The following is a 16,737-nucleotide window of genomic DNA, read 5'->3' as shown; positions in this document are numbered from 1 at the left end:
TTCTTCTGCCTGAACTCAGCAGCATTTGATTCAGTTCAATATTTGAATTTGAAAACCTTCACTTGGCTTGGTTTTCAGTTCATTATCCATGCACGGCAAATCTCTACTTGCCTAATACCTACCAATGAGGTCCTAGCAGTTTATATTAGGCTTTCCTCAATGTGTGCTTAAACAAGGCTGGCATCCAAATGCTTTCATTACTGGCTTAACACCCCCGGCTAAGCAGCATTTGCTCTGGTGGGCTCTTCCTCTGAGCCTTGATTCACCTAAGAAAGCTGAGGTAGGGAGTCATTGTGGTCATGGAATTTTGCTAATCATTTCCATGCCAAAAAGGGAGTTTCTCTGCATCGTCATGCTGAGCCTTTCTCACGATGGAGTCTCACTGAGCTATTCCTTAGGACTATTTGGAAACAAGAATAAGCTTCAGAATTCAAACGTTTACTCATTGTATTGTTCTTTATGCCAGGAGCCTCTTCTATGCAGTATTCTCCACTACTTAATGGCTTATGAGAGGTACCACTCTAAGGCCAGGACACTATTCCCCCAAATTTATCAAGAAAAGTTCTAATGGCTAATCAATTTTAACTGATAAGGCTATTTAATTGATAGCTTATCCCATAGTTTTTCTGATTCTATAGCATCCTTCAGTGGAATCACAGGGTACACCATGCAAGAAAATTTGCTACCAGGGCATCTGCAGTCTACAGAGTGAGTGTAACATAGAAAGAGATACTCAAGCCAGTTTTAAAACTGGGAACTAATAATTTTAAAGCTCCCCACAGACTAATTTGATCTGTTCAAGAGAAAGCTTTGTGGTGCCAAAGACAGACTGCTGCTGGTTATCAAGCTAGCTCTTTTTAAAATTAGCCCAGGTGTTACTGTACACGGCTGAAGAATAAGCACTCACCCAAAGGAAAACTCTTCATATACAAAGAATGAAAGAGCATCTTGTTCAATCAGAGGAATGAATGGTACCAGTTCGGGAATGCATGCGGCACGTCAGAGTCAAACAATAGCTTTGCTGATTGCCTCGATATTTGAAGGGGGCACTGGACAAAATGCCCCTGAACTCTTCTAGAAGCGTAATTGGTGTTTCTTTCTTAGTGCAATTTTATTGCCATTTTCTAAATTGAGTAACTGTGGGGCATGGTAGCTTCAGAAAGAACAAAAATAATCAGGTACAAAACTGATACAGCAAATCAGTGACTTTTTGCAAAAAATCACAACCACTACCAGTTAATGAAGACATTCAGCTGCCAATCCAGGGGATCCACCTCCAAACATTTCTCCTGTATAGTTACTAGAAAAGTAATCTTTCATGACCTATTGGAGCATCTTTTCAAGAGTTTAAGAGCTACCACATATTTCCAAGCATTTATGAAGCCTTCATTGGATAGTTTAAGCAACTTAAATTTAACTTCCTTTAATCCTGTCACTATCAGACGCAGTCCTGAAGGTACAAAATACCTCCATTTTATTTACACTCTCCACAGCCATTTCAGATAAATCCAATTTCATGTTCAATTTACAACAAGGGCAAAGCTAAGTTCTCAGCGAATAGAAAGTAAGAAGGAAAAATCAGAGGGGAGTAAAGTTTAATTTTCAAGCTTAGACAAATAGTATTCTGAAAAACAAGAATTCAAGAATTTCAATCTCCTCTTCTAAAGCAATGCTAACACTGAAATATTGCTAACAAAGGAATCTGAGGATATTAGACTGCCAGCACCGCTGTGCTGTGTTCCCAGATGCACTAGTTGAGAAATACTCCTGTGAGACAATTCTCCATTTCCTCTACGGAGACTGATGTCTCGGGCCTCTTCCCAAAGAACCAAATAAACAAATCCACAAAAAAGGTTCTCAAACTTAAATCAATTCACATCTGCAACTGAGTGGAGGCATCGCATGTTAACCAGGCTATCCATCATCTACAATATGTATAGCAAGCAAGACTTCAAATTGGCCAAAAAAAAGAGATTTGCTGTTTCAGGCAATTCAGGCTGCTTTGTGCTCTGTCACGACTCCAGATCATCCTGTCCCACTGCCTTCTTCATTCAGATTTATGAAACCATTAGGAGTGCGAGTGGAGACATGTGGAATTACAGTTAAGACCGTGAAGGTTGCCTTTATTTCATGTTCTCTGAGTAGAGCAGCTGAACAACTGAGTCCATGCCTCTACATAAAATGGAAGTAACTTTAAAGAGGCTAAGGGAGAGGCAGAAGGTTGTAGCTTGTCTGGGGGGGACTCTTGTTCCAAGAGACCCGCCAGCAGCGCATGGATCTGTACTTGTCATCGTACCTTAAACCACCCGGAACTATAGCTGGGGTCATTAAAACACACATGCTGTGGTTGCAGCCTCCTGGCAGTCCCAGCAGGTGAGCAGAAGGTCAGCAATTGCTATTCCCGTGCCCATGGACTGGAATGGGTGCTGGGGAGGGTCCTTCATTAACCCACACTAACCTATCTCATCATAGACAGAGCGGGTGAATTCAACACCACCTGGCTTAGTTCTCTGTGTAAAGCAGTTATATGTCCCTTGTGCAGGGGGGAGATGGATTTCTCACTGGGACTTTTGAACATTTTTTGTCATTTTCACATTCATCACACGAGAGGATTTAATCCCAGAACTCAGTGTGTGTGTGCGTGTCTCCCCCCCTCCTTACAAATACACCCTTTCAACACATTAGGTTTTTTACATTATCTGCTTTCCCTCGGAGATATTTCAGATGCCGCTGAAGGACTAAAAAAAAAGAAAAAAAGCCAGTGAAGCCACCTTTGTGTTCCCAAACCCATTAATGCTTGAGAGCTTTCCACATCACGCTTGGATGATTCTGCAATCAAACATACTTTTCAAGGGCACTCTGTAGGCAGTGGTTCTAATGGACTTTAAATTTAACATGAAGCTCCATTAGTAAAATAAATATATAAATAAAATACATGATCTTTATTAAGAAATCAGGATTGAGAAGAGAAGCCTTTGATGCAAGAAGGCAAAGCAGGGTAGGTGATGTGATTAGCATGTCTTCAGAATTTCAGAGAGGTAGGGTTCTGTGTCTCGCTATACCCACACGCTGCTTGTAGCTGGCTGAAGGTAAGTGTACTGCTTTGGCTGGGGTCAGCTGCCTCCCTCTTACCCCATGCTCGCCCAAGAAGACTGAACACGACTTGAGTCACGTCAGTTCTAATAATAGAACACCTTCCAGCACTTGAGGGGGAACGTCTGTAACAGTGGTGAAGTGGTAAAGTCACTACTAATAATTAGTTCGGCAAGCACAAAGGAAATAAGTGCCTTAGATATATCTTTATATTTCTATAGGAGGGAGACTGACATGCCATTGAGTTTTGAGAGACAGGGAACATTCCTACCTACATGTACCCAATGACTTCGCCCATGTCACTGATGCTTGCAAAAGCAGGCGCTGCCGCAGAGCAATTGCACTTCCAAGTCTCATTCACACCAAGCTCTTATGCAGCTAAACTTACCAGGCAGCTGAGTCCAACATGGACAATTTTTTCCCCCAAGATAGCCACCCACATCCAAATCTAGATTGCTGATTGCACAGACCAAATAGCTGACCAAAATGACACCTACAAGGTGGTTGCTGGTCCAGATAGGACTGAAAAGAGCTTGTGTACCCCACTGAGAGTGGCAGGGTGATGGGGACCTCTGAATATTGGACTTCATACCATTTAACTTGGTTCCCCCGCTAACATACACCTGAAATTAGACATGAGCTACAGACTCTCAGCCAGGGCAGTATATCATGAAGCAACAAGAGCAGAGCTGCTTCCAAAGGGAAGATGACCCAGGCAGTGAGCTCACCATCAGCGCACAGCTCAGAGCAGAGCTGCTTCCAAAGGGAAGATGACCCATCAGCGCATAGCTACTAGGACCAGAGGCAGGTGATTGCAGAAGGTCCTACCAGCAGCTGTCAGGCAAAGGCAAGGTGATGAGAAAGGGCAGAGCCCCTAGGCCTGTGTTTAAATCATGCTCCTGGACCTATGGGCAGAGGGTGTGGGTGGAAGCCCCAGGTGATGCTGGTCAGGATGATTAAGAGCTACTCGTGCCCTCAGGGCACTGACACTGTAATTCTTTATCATATAAATAAGTCCTCAGATCAAAATACTGAGCAACACGTATTCTTATTAGTGCCTCTTTGAATTTTTATCAAAGGAAACTGGGAAATGGGTGAAAAAAAAAAGGAATAATTCTCCAACAAACAAGTGAAATCTAAGCTTTGCCTCCCGTAAAATAATTCACTATTGAATTGATGTCTGGAATGCACAACGGATTTAATAGCACTAATCTCTTATGTAACATTTCCCTTCATTACGCTTTAGCAGCACTCAAGCCGAGAGTCTCGGCACTTACGCTGTGCTCTCACTCGCTGCAAAGCAAAGCTGCATAGCTGGTTTCTCGGAGAAATAAGGGAGCAATAAAGCTAGCTCTGGCAGGCACTTCCAAAGATGAAACCGAGAAGCACTGTCATTCTTTACTAACACAGGGCAAAGCAGATGAGGTAATGCAGCTCATGGAAGACACGAGAGCAAAAGATTGATTAGAAGCAAGGCTGAAAAAACCAGATTATTGTCTTCCTAAACATGGTCAGCACTTCAGTTCCAGCTCCTTCTTTTCTCCTGTAATGCCTTGTTCTCATTTCCTTTGATAACCCTTGAGTAGAAAGCATTTCTGATCTCATCTATCAGACCAAATTTTTGCCTTTTTTGTTCCTCCCTGCACACAGGCACTACAGAAGCTGTTGCACAGGTACAACAGAGCAGAATCAGGCCCATAAGCTGCTACTTGTCAGAAGTCCAAAACATATTTATAAATAGTCAGGTTTATTTTAGAAGAAGGTGTTATTCAAATGCACAGTTAATACTCAAGCGTGAAAGCTAACATGTCTCCTTCCAGCCCCTCCTACACATGCTTTTCTTTCCAGAGAGACCCCAAAGTACATAGCCAAATAAGTATTTTATGATCGAGACATTCAGTGTTTAACTGAACCTCATTTAACTGCTTAAAACTTTTAAAAGAAGCTCTCAGCAAGAACTCAGGGGAAAAAAACAATTTGTAAGGGGTAAGATGCCAGGCAAAGGAGGATAAACAAAAATTCTTTGCTTCCTAGAGCTGCCCTAATAGGATTTCTCATTTAAGTCCTTCTATATGTTCTTATTTATAAAGCAGGAATTATATAACATAAAAGCAACACATGGTTAAAGCTGTCATGGTGATACAACATTTTTTACCAGTGACCTGCATTTCAGAGACAGTAGTTCTACTGAATGTGTTTTAACATAAGCTAATGAATATGGCATTCAAACGAATCCATTTGGATAAATTTTCCTAATTTGCCTGTTGGCTGTAATGAGTTTTCAGAGGCTTAGCTGGAAAGGATATTTTTTTAAGCAAGAGATTAAAATGCATGACCTTAAATAGAGCCCTCCCATCTGATTTTCTTCCAAAAGTGTCTCAATTGCCTCTGTCATTAAGAACACAATACTGCTCTTTCTTGGGCTTTCCAACGAATATAGTTATGTTCCTGGGAAAATATGGAGAGAAAGAGCTAAGACCAGTCAAATGGGATGAATAGGAGAAAGGATTTTGAGCCTTAGGAAATGCCGTTCATTTACTTATGAGGATTATGTACACTGTATAAATAGCATAAGAATCTCTAGGAACATAACACAACAAACAGACAATTATATTGCAGGATTGCTGACTAAGACACATGGTACAGGTTCCTGAACAATGCTATTACTTAGTCCAAAAACTCTAATCTATTTCTCATTTTCCTTCCATCAGTGTGACTCTAGAATAATTCCATTTAAGTCATTAGGGTTTTACATGCTGGAGCTGGCAATTAGGCTGGGAAGAGGTTTTGGACAGTGACTGTGTACTCTCTCTTCTGTGCCAATAGGACTTTTCAGAAATTAACACTTCAAAGGCTAAGCATCAGATTCTGATCTGGGTTAGAACAAAACGAGTCTGACACAACACAACTGAGATCAGCAGACTACTTACTACAGATTTACACCTACATGGATGAGAGCAAAAAGTAGACTTGAATATCAAAGAGTCTGTTACTGCACCTTATTCAAAGCTAGTGCTCCATCTATGCTTTTTGCTTCATGTTTATGATAGAAATTGCATTCACACATCAGAGACATTAGAGAGGATGAACTTTTAGTGCAGTGATTTTCCATTTACGTGCTGGAGTCCCACCTAATCCTGGATGTGCTGACACCTCTATGAACTGTACAGGAAGACAGAGATCCTGCCTGAAAGAGCTGACAAACTTTGTTTAAGGGCTTTGTTTTCAAGAGTTGCTTGAAAGAAGTCTCATCTCTCTGCAACACTGCTTTATGGATCCAGATAGAGTTATATATTTCTTTATTTCATGTTTTTATTTCTGGGAAGTGGGGCTTGGTTCTCATGGCATACAGAAGATATCTGGCATTTACCTGCTTCCACCTTGCCTCCCTCCCTCTCCTGCCTCTGGGGCCCTCAGGAGCCCCCAGTGGATCTTCTTAGGTGGGTGCAGACTGCAGGAAGCCCATGGAGACAGTGCACCATAGAAGGAACAAGTAGAGTATGAAAAGCAGGTGATGCTCATGGGAATCCAAGCATTGACATCAAGCATGCTTCTGAATTGCCCCTTCGCTGAGTGCCCCATGACTGTCCATGGGAGCCTGTTAGATGTTCAAGTTCTGTGCACACAGACTTCACCATAGGGAACCTCTGTTTGGAGTAAGAAGGGGTATAAATGGCAATGGTAGAGACTCCACAAAATCTCTCCCTTTAGCACAAAAGCTTAGTCGTTATGCCTGAGCATAGATGTCTCTGAGGCCACTACATGATGACAACCTACAAGTTGTGATCCTCTTCAGAATGTGTCTTTTTGCACAAAAGACCCTTGACAGCATCTTTCTAGGCTGCCACAGTGCCCCATGTTCCTTGTGAAGCAGGGTGATGTCCGAGGGGTCCACAGCTTTGAACAGCCTGCGGTGGTTTTACCCTCATCGTGACAGCTGCTATTCTATGGTCGATCATCATCAACCTCCATTCCTTCCATTCCCATTCTCTCCCTGAATGCCATTTGCATGATCAAGTGCCACATCAGCCAGACTGCGAGCGCTTTCCCTGTCTTCCTTCCAATGCCACGAATCGCCTGTTCACCCGGCCAGGGTTACTGTCGCAATTCTTTCCAAAGGAAAACTGTACCCACCTCAAAGCCCAACAACCTGAGAACTCACAAGGTAGCAAGAACTTGTCACCACGAATAAAGCACAGAATGCAGCTTTTCTGTGTGAGGTTTTAATTACTGTTGGCGAGTGTGATTTTACAGCTGGAGATGAGGCCATGTGTGATATCAGCAGAGTAAGACGCCAATATCAGCGACTGTATCACTGTTTCCAAACAGAATTCATTTGGAAATTGCTTCATCATTTTGGTAGGTCTTGGAAGATGCTTTAATTTCTTCCACAGAGTTTTCAGACTGTGATGGTTAACATTTACCTACCACATCGTCTTCTCAATTTTAACAGATAAATCTTTATTTCCACCCATACAGTTAAAGGTGGCTTTAGACCAGCATATTCAAAGGCAGAATTTGTTGACAAATCATTTTTGGCTCAGCGTCAGGTTTGTCTTTCAATTAAAAAATTCGTTCTAATATTATTTGATTTCCTCAGGAAACAAGACTCACGCAGTTACCCTCACTACATGTGCATTCTGTATCTGCGTTTACATTATTTTGTCTGCCTTCCGTAGGTTTTGCACCTGTTGGCCAGCTTCAACCAAATTTTACAGATTTATGGACGTTAAAGTCCTCACAAGGTTTGTGGAAATAGGCAATCAGGAGTTTGTGAAAGCAGCTCAGACCTAGGTCAAAGTGTCTTCCCTGCAATCGATATTCATGCTACCCGATGGTAACTCGTATGTGTCTGTGCTTGCTGCAGTTACACCTTGAGTGGCCAGAGCATCAGAATGGAGGCGGGCTCAGAAACACAAGGGTAAAAATAGCACAATCTTTCTCAAAAATCCGCTCCCTGGAGCAGCATGTCAGCTTAAACCTTCAGTATAAATTATAGGCAAGTTTGTTCATTACAGTGAAATTACCCTAGATTTACACTGTCAGAAAGGAGAGCAAACACTGCCTTTAGGTGTATTTAGTTACATTTTGTGGCGAGAGTGAAGGGTCCAGTGCAGCAAATTGTTAATCACAGGATTAAGCACACTGGCTCCCTTAGGACAGCTCGAATAAGGACGGCTCATGGGCAGGCGTGTGAAGCAACAAAGTGATGGAGATGGAGCGCGAGCTTCTTCTGGGCCATGCGCCGACCGACTTAACAAAGATTCGCTCACAAAAAAATATTATTGGTATTGGCTGACGTGTAATGAAGAATTCAAGTCAGCATTCAGCTCCCTGAATACAGCAGCACTGGCGACTATACATAAAAACCCACTGCTTTTTCTATTTTTACATTAGCAAAATGCTTGTGAAGGTCTGTGAGACCATGAACTTTCCTCAATGCCATTTAAACAGGCACTTTTCAGATTTAATACTGTGCTCTGTGTTCAAACTGTACACTTCATTACTGTAATCAGTCAGATCTTCTTTCTTTGTGAGATTTTGAGGGAAGAAAACAGATGCAGTTTTCCTTATTAGCCGCTCCTTTTCCTTGTCTCAGTGTCAGGCTTGCTGTGAAGAGGACTGACAATTTGTTTTATCACACGCATCCCAAGGCAGCTCCTTTTTTTTCCTCCCTGACTCTCCTGTATCATCACAGCATTTGTGGTCTTGATCTCAGAATGCTGCTTGCTGAAACGCGTGAATACAGCCTTTCTCTTCCCAGCAATTAATGGCTGCTTCTACTGCCCCATTACAGCATCAGTGTCAGTATAAATAATTATATATATTTAACCTTTTACAAAGGGTGGAGTTTCCACATTTTTGAAGCACCTTTGAACCCAGGCAGTCAACACTCTCGTTATTTAACAGCCTACTGATGCTCTCTATCACTAACCTTTGACAATAATGAAATGATTTTCTATTTGCAAAACTCTCCTTTCCATACGGGCTTCTTTCACCTTCTCCCCTGGCTGTGACTATGGGCCTGTCTCAAGCCACTTAAGAGGAAGAAGTTTCTCTAAAAGAAGACAAATGCAGCGTTAAAGTCGGTTTCCTCTTTTACTTCAAAGACACCTTGCTTAGATACACCCCCTGCAAAACACTTTCTGTATTACATGCCAGGAACAAACTCTCCTCTATCCATGGTATATAACAACCCAGACAAAACCAGAACACCCCTTATACAGGAGGCGTATTAAGTTGGTAAGACTGTACTTATTGCGTTCACTTTGATGAGCCTGTAAGTAGGAGTAGTTTGAAGCAGAAGGGGTTGAAAGGTCCTGAGGTACTGGTGTGATTGCTGCCTTCTTCATGGCTGATGCTGCCCACGGGACCCTGGGAGCATTGAATGGCATGAATAACCCACAGCCCACCTGTGGATTAATTGACTCTTGATATTTTTTCACCACTTCTCCAAGTACTTTCCAGTTATACACCTGCCTCTAATCCTTCTATACTTCATTTGGTCACCTTTCTGGCTCTTATTCTCCTTTCAAGATGCCACTTCAACTTTTCCTCCATATCGTTCCCAATGCCCACAATGCCTTTCTTCTCCATCTGCCCTTCTCCACCTTACATCATCATTTTCTCTTCAGAAAAATCCCTTGCTTACCAACTCCTGAGGTGTTTACTAGTGTTCAGAAAGAGGTGATGTATTTCTGTTGGCTTGGACAGAGGTTGGGCTGGGGTCTTTGGGAAAAGAGTCATGTTATGGATGAACTGTAGAACTGGGGATATGGATGGGGATCATTTAAGGACAAAAGATTTTGGGGTAGGAGATTGTTGAACTCTTTCACACAAGTCTTAAAACTTTTGGTCAACATACTGTTTTGAAACAAAAAATTGAAAAGATTCAATCAAAAAATGACAAAATGAAGAATTTCCAAAAAAATGCACTGTGTTGAGGTGGGTGGAAGAAAATGATTCATTGAAATTTATCAGAATCCACAAATAATGTTGGTTTTGACTGGGAGATGCAAATTCTTTTTCCCTATGCCATTCCTTTGTGGCACTGGGTATCTTCCTTAGCTTTTCACTGCTCACCTGTGAAATGGTGCTAACAGGGCTTCCCTACCCACCTTTTAAAATTCATTATTATTTATAGCACACATTGATACTCCAAAGAAAAGTAGTTTAAAAAGTGAAGTATCTTTGTTACATTAATCCAGAACACTAAACATTAACTTAATTTAATCTACACAAATTAAGGAAGGAAGAAATGATGTGGGGAAGAAATAATTCTAGAAAAATACTATCCATCTAGTCCAACACACTTTGTCCTACGTATATGGCAAAGGGGGAGATACTTCACTTTGCAGAAGCAAATTGCTGGAAAGAAGAAAAAGTCATGGTACTATCTGTTAAAAATCTGTTTTCTCTTACCCAAAACATAAATCTCACTGTTGACTACAGCTGTGCTGAAGCGGTATTTGGAGTACTTCATTGGCGTGCCTTCTGTCCATTTGTCTTGGCCTGGGTCATACCGAAACGTTCTGTTACTTAATCGATCCGGCTCATCGTCAGGCAGATCCATCTGTATGAAATATGACAGCCATATAATAATGCAACATTTGGAGCCCTCTGCACACGCCTGCATGCAATTAATCACAGCAGACAGTTGAGCAGATAAATAACATAAACACATCAATTATAGCTGTGATGTGATTCATACTCACTAGGGTTTAACAGCACCCATGACTTGTGGCTGGGAGTACGCTGTACAAGGCAAATGAATAAGGCGGCATCTATATTCTGCAGTGATAAAGCTGAGGATTTGGGTAATAACAACACGTTCCTGGGCCCGGCTCTGGCAGAACATACCTCTTTCACAAGGCTGCTGTGAAGTCCTAATAATAACAGAGGGGAAACCAGCCTATTGGACATTTTTTCTTCCTGCTAAATGTTGAAATCTATTCCCACTGTTACTCAGACTATAAAGTGAGTCTCAGCGAGGTACTTGGCTGCCTTTCTCAGGCCCGTATATATACATAACTTATTCTCAAGCCATTTGCATGTTTATTTAGTCAGCCTAACCAGAGTAATGTTGTTCAACTGCTGTAACTTCTCCTTCAATAGTTTTCATAATAAGCTCCTACCTCCCCGCTCTAGCTTTGCTGCCATAATATTCTTTTTGTACTCACTCCTACTCCTCTTGTTCTCTCTAATCTTCTTCCCCTTTCTCTGCCTGTCTAGTGTGATGCAAGGAACTCAGATTATGTTTTCTGGGTACGACAGCCTTGAATATCAGCAGTAGGCCGGGGGGAGGATCCTGAAATATTTTGGGATGAAAGGTTTCACGTAGAGAGAGTGAGAAGAACTACTTTGCTTACTTGTGATGTTGTGATATGTGTTCTTGCTTTGCTTGTTATTTTTCTTCCCCAAAAGACCTTTCCAACACTGATGTAATGGACAAGACAGTAGGAGGCAAACTAGAAAGTAAATGCATAGCCCCTTGGTTGCCCCCTGTAAGTGTCATGGGGCATGCTCTTTCTTCGTCCTAAGTGTGAAACACTGATTTATGCACTGGAAGAGGGACAAGATATGTATTTTCAACACAGACTAAGCATATACTTAGGAGCAGGGACCATTTTTCATACTGTAAATGCACATCCTACCTAATTTTTGCAGTAACGTTCACCTCAGAGCACACAATATGCTCTTTATGTACAGAAAACATAACATCCAGCGGCCCTTCTCTCTGTCTCCAGGTTCTGAAACCTTCCTCTCAGCCTCACCAAATGCCTTCTTGCATTTTAAGAGCCCCCAGTTACCAAGGGCAGACTCACCTGGGTTTTTAACTCTGCTGGCATCAGTAAGGCTAGACCAGAGCTGAGCCAGAGCAACACTGCTTTGAGTAGAGCCCTTGCCTCATAAGCTGTCATTTTATGTCCTGGCTTGACTTTGTCTTGTCTTGTTTCAATTGCAAAGCCTGAATGGGAAGGGAACATGTATTTATCTCCGTCCTGTAACAGACACGTGCACTTACAGCACTCTATCAACGCTGCATCGTTAGTATTTGTTCAGGATTGACAGAACGTTCAGTGCTGCTTGACCATAGGGACAACTCCTGGCTTGACAAACTAATTTGCTTTCCCAGTGCAGCTGTGGTAGCCCCACATACGCAATCACCGCATCTGACAGGTGAGTGTGGGACGTACGTGGCACCAGAAGAATTCAGCGCTCTGCAGTGTTGCTCTTAACATGCTTTCTTGAGAGCTGTAGCTAATTAGTTCTGATCTGTTGAGGTATGCCCTGATCTTGCAAAGCTATGGTTTTTAATCAATTACTGTTAATCTGCTCATCTCAAGCCTATTTATATAAAAACTTGGACTCCCATGTATGGTTACTGATAGAACTATTTGGCAGATATCAGATTCAGGTGTTTTCAAGGTGCCTGTATTTTTTTTTAAAACCATTCTTGGCTCAACATTCCTGACTTGTGCTTCTAAGTCACATTTCCCCCTTACAATCTGTTCTGGAGAAATATTAAGACAGACAAAGCTGGTGGTCTGACTTCAACATCTATCTTTGTGATATAACATACCCTTTGGTTCAAGATTTTTATAGACAGATTGTACTACATTAAGCATGTTTTCATATTTTAATTCTTTAAATAGCAAGCTATCCTTGCTCAGTCATTTCAGTATCAGAAATACTCTCTGATCTTTCCTTTGTCTCCTTTGGGGACTCCTGCACTCAAAATATCCAAAGAGGTGAAAATCTTGTTTGCTGAATGCATCTCACTTTTAAATACTTTAAACAGTAATTTATTTCAAGAGAACACAAACCAATGAGATTTGATGACAGTCTGAACATATTGCTGTTGGCAATAAGGATTACAGATGCTCTACTTCATTGTCAAGTAAATGTGGGGCTTTGTCTTGAATGCTCAAATTTAAACTGCACTAAGCAGTCAATAGTGGGCTATGCTCTTAAAAAAGATCTTGTGCACTGGGGGCAACTGGAGAGAGCAAGCACTGCTCCTGACATCCGTGTTCCTTGTAGCATAGTTCGGTATATTCCCTGTGCTACTGAATACGGTATCGGTGGCCCTGCTGAAAATTCCCATTAAAACTTTACATGGCCAAGTAATACCAGTGAAATAAAGGGATTGATGAAAGGAATCTGTTTTCCAGAGGATGCTTTGACTTTTCATTTAAAACATAATTTAATAAAAATAAATGAACTTTGGTTAACCAAGAAAGTTTCCTGAGAAATTGAGGTGAATTTTACCTTTCGGGTATAAATCTGTCCCTGAAATTTACCTGTGTACACACTTTTTGAAGACAGGGACTCTGTATGATTTAAATACCATTATTTACTGATACCTAGAAAAATTAAGTGGACAGTATATAAGGAAGGGAAAGGCTGAAGTTAATCCATTTTTCACAGCCTGTGATGACAAAGAAGTTCCAAACAATTACTAAATATCATCCTAGTTATCTCAAGTCAACTTTTTTTGAAAAGAATAAGGTGTTTAAGAGAGTAGTTTTTTAAAATTGACCCCACGTTGACAGAGGAGACATATTTTAAACTCTTGCTCACTGTGCACACCTCTATGAAAGAACTGCCCTTCCTAGAGTTGGTATTTACAGTGAGGATGGCATAAGGCCAATATTATTCCTCTTCACCCTGTTTGTTTTTCCTACAGAATGATGTTTCATCAGAGGAATGTGAGCAATTTATTCTTCTATTATCACTGATATACTTTTCCTACGCAAGAAGCACCATAAATTTACACATCATATAAACCCAGCATAGCTCTGCTTGTTAGTAAGCAAAACAAAAATTAGTTTCTTAACCTGTGGTGTCCAGCCACCCAGCACATAGAGCTTATTCTTCACCATCACCACCGCATGGCAGGCTAACGGTACTGGAAGGGGTGCCATGCTTCTCCAGGTGCCTTGCTCCATGGAATACTTCTCCACACAGTTTGTGACCAGATACTGATTTTTCACTTTCATTTGCCCTCCTATTACATAAAGATCATTATGGACGGTGCCCAATGCATAGAGTTCACGGAATTCAGTGGTACACAGGCTGTGCCAAAACTGGTTTCCTCGCTGGTGGTATCTGTAGGAAAATCCAAAGCTGTAAATACCCTCGTTCACTGAGGTCCCATCAGCTCGTTTTGAAACATCACCCCCTTAATCATCAATGTTTATTCAGACAACGATACAATGACAAGTGGAGCTTCCTCCTTCACAGAAAAGTTATAGAATTGAGCCCAGTGTTTGCAAGATCAAGCATTTTTAGTATGAGGAATCCTAGGCATCCTTTCAAAGATATTAGACCCTAATTAAGGTAAGAATCCCTTATTTCTGCATGTGCTGCTTAATCACAGTTTCCACTGAAGTTAGTGGGAAGAGCGAGAGCTCAGCACTGCTGAAAATAAAGCCACTTCATCTGCCTCTGTATGGATTTACTTCCTTAAATTTAGGCATCTGTATATGAAAATGCTGTCGCCATTTTTAAATTTTGTCTTTAATCCAGAAAATGTCTGTTTTTCTTTAAAATGGGTTCATCTGAAAAAGACATCAGTAAAAACAGAATGAAGGTTTAAAGCTATCAATCATTATCCTTTAATCTCTGAAGTGCTATCATCACCATCAACAGAGAAGTGTGTTATCTCTGTCTTACTGGACTCCTCAGGTCATTCACTTGACTCATTTCCCCCTAGTAATGACCTAGAAAAGAGCATCCTAGGAAAATATTGAGATTTGAGTAAGGAGAATATAAAATCCACATACACGGACGTAGGATCTAATCAAGCTCATCTACACAGAGATGCCACTACAGTAAATCCTCCTCCTTTCAGGAGAAAAGGCATCAGGATTTGGTTGTATGTATATAATTCATTGTGCCAGAAAGATCAATTGTGACAAATTGATTAGAGTAATTGAAATCTCTGGGAAAACTTTCAAGTAAAGAACGCTTTGTCTAATGGTCTTCTTTCGTCCCCAGAAACATTATTTGGATTTAAAATTTTTAAATAATTAGGGATTTCCTGACAGAGGGTACACACCTATAAATTTCGACGTTCCTGGTCTTTTGTCTAGACATTTTGACAGCGCTTGCCTCTCCTGCCACAATAATATCATTATTCTCAGTGACAACACCAGTGCAAACACATCCTAAACCCTCTCCATACTTTGGAGAGGAAATGAAGTAAGTCTTTTGTGTTGCAGGAGCATAACAAAAACTGGCATCTGCATAGCTACCGTGTCTTGACCTAATGCCGAGAGAATTGTTGCCGATGCAGAGTAAGAGATCTGTAGTCTCCATGCCATATCGCAGGCTGAGAGAAGGGTGGCCGGATAACTTGATGGTTTTCAGTGCTTCCTCAAACATATCGTTGCATTCCGAGTTGTACAGGATCATTGTGTTCCTTTTCCGGGCTTCCACGAGAAAGGAAGGGCTGACAAGTACCAGTCTCACTTGCTTCAGGAGCTCAATAAGGTGCTCTACACGTGACTTTCTGCTGTGCTTGACCCATCTAATGACAAGGTCCAGAATGCTCTCCTCCCTGGAAATATTCAGATCATCTGATTTTATGAGACTCAACAGCTGCTGGAATTCAATCTCTAATATTTCTTCCTGTAAGCTCACCTCAGCAAAATGCTGATATAAGTATTTCCTCGCTTGATCAGATAAATCTTCTGCCCCAATGTGGTTTGCAAAGTAGTAGATGCCCACACAGTTGGAAGCATCCATATGGTCCATCATGTACTTCTGACACATACTGAAAACCTCTTCCATCTGCATGAAATACGCAGCAAGCGCAACAGTCTGCACATTCTGGTTAGTGAGGTGCAAATCTGCGCTGTACATGTAATTGAGTATTACGGACACGCTCTCCGCAGAGATGTCGTACAGTGCCACTTCTCTTTGCGTGCACTCAACCAAGCCACAGGTAAACATGGCTTTGAAATAGGGACTGAAGGCAGCCAGCACCACCTTATGGCAGGGGAATTTCTCACCTTCTGCAACTAGCACAACGTCAATTATCTCTGCTGATTCTTTCATTCTCTGTACTTGTTCCAATAAAGTCAAGCTATGGCGCTGCCGCCTTTTCTCCTCAGCCTTATGATCCATGGTTGATCTCCAAACTTCCTGTTTTTAAATCTCCTCAGAATTCAAGGTCTTCATCAGGAACATTTCTAGAGGCAGAAGCATAATGTTGTCCAGTAAGAACAAATTATTGGGCAAATTAATATTGCTGTTAATATCTAAAGCTAATCATTCCATAGGGTGTGAGAGGAATCAGTAAAGCATAAAAAGTATGTAAAATTATGGTGAGGTCTCAGGCTCAAGGTCTCCAAGACACAAAAAAAATAAAATTGGCATTTCAAGTGATCTTCAATATTCAATAACCCCTCCACATGTTTTGCGATTATGTAAAAAAAATTACAGACTTCTCTTCAAAACAGTCTTTTCAAGATGCCTTCTCCCTCCTTTCCCTGGTCCTGATCCAGAGACTATTAAAATTGAGGGAAAGATTTGCACTGACTTTAATAAACTCTAGGTCAGGCCCTTAGTCCCTTGGCTATTCAAGTTTTCTCTCGCACATGCACCTGAAGGACATTATTCCTTGCTTACATGCTG

General features: G+C 41.4%; 1 protein-coding gene across 1 annotated transcript in view; it reads right to left on the bottom strand.

Annotated features, from left to right (window-relative positions):
- KBTBD12 (kelch repeat and BTB domain containing 12) overlaps positions 1-16,227 on the bottom strand; it is a 29,602-nt gene extending 13,375 nt beyond the window's left edge. The window contains exons 1-3 of the mRNA XM_009639312.1: positions 15,158-16,227; positions 13,935-14,205; positions 10,516-10,666 (exon numbers count right to left, since the gene is read on the bottom strand). Of these exons, the coding sequence (XP_009637607.1) occupies positions 10,516-10,666; positions 13,935-14,205; positions 15,158-16,227 (1,492 nt within the window). The remainder of the gene's footprint in view (positions 1-10,515; positions 10,667-13,934; positions 14,206-15,157) is intronic.
- Positions 16,228-16,737: the final 510 nt, after the last annotated feature.

Source organism: Egretta garzetta, unplaced genomic scaffold, assembly GCF_000687185.1.
Source record: "Egretta garzetta isolate BGI_Z169 unplaced genomic scaffold, ASM68718v1 scaffold215, whole genome shotgun sequence".
NCBI classification, from domain to species: domain Eukaryota; kingdom Metazoa; phylum Chordata; class Aves; order Pelecaniformes; family Ardeidae; genus Egretta; species Egretta garzetta.
The sequence above is the reverse complement of the archived record's forward strand: the minus strand, read 5'-3'. Positions and strand labels throughout refer to the sequence as shown.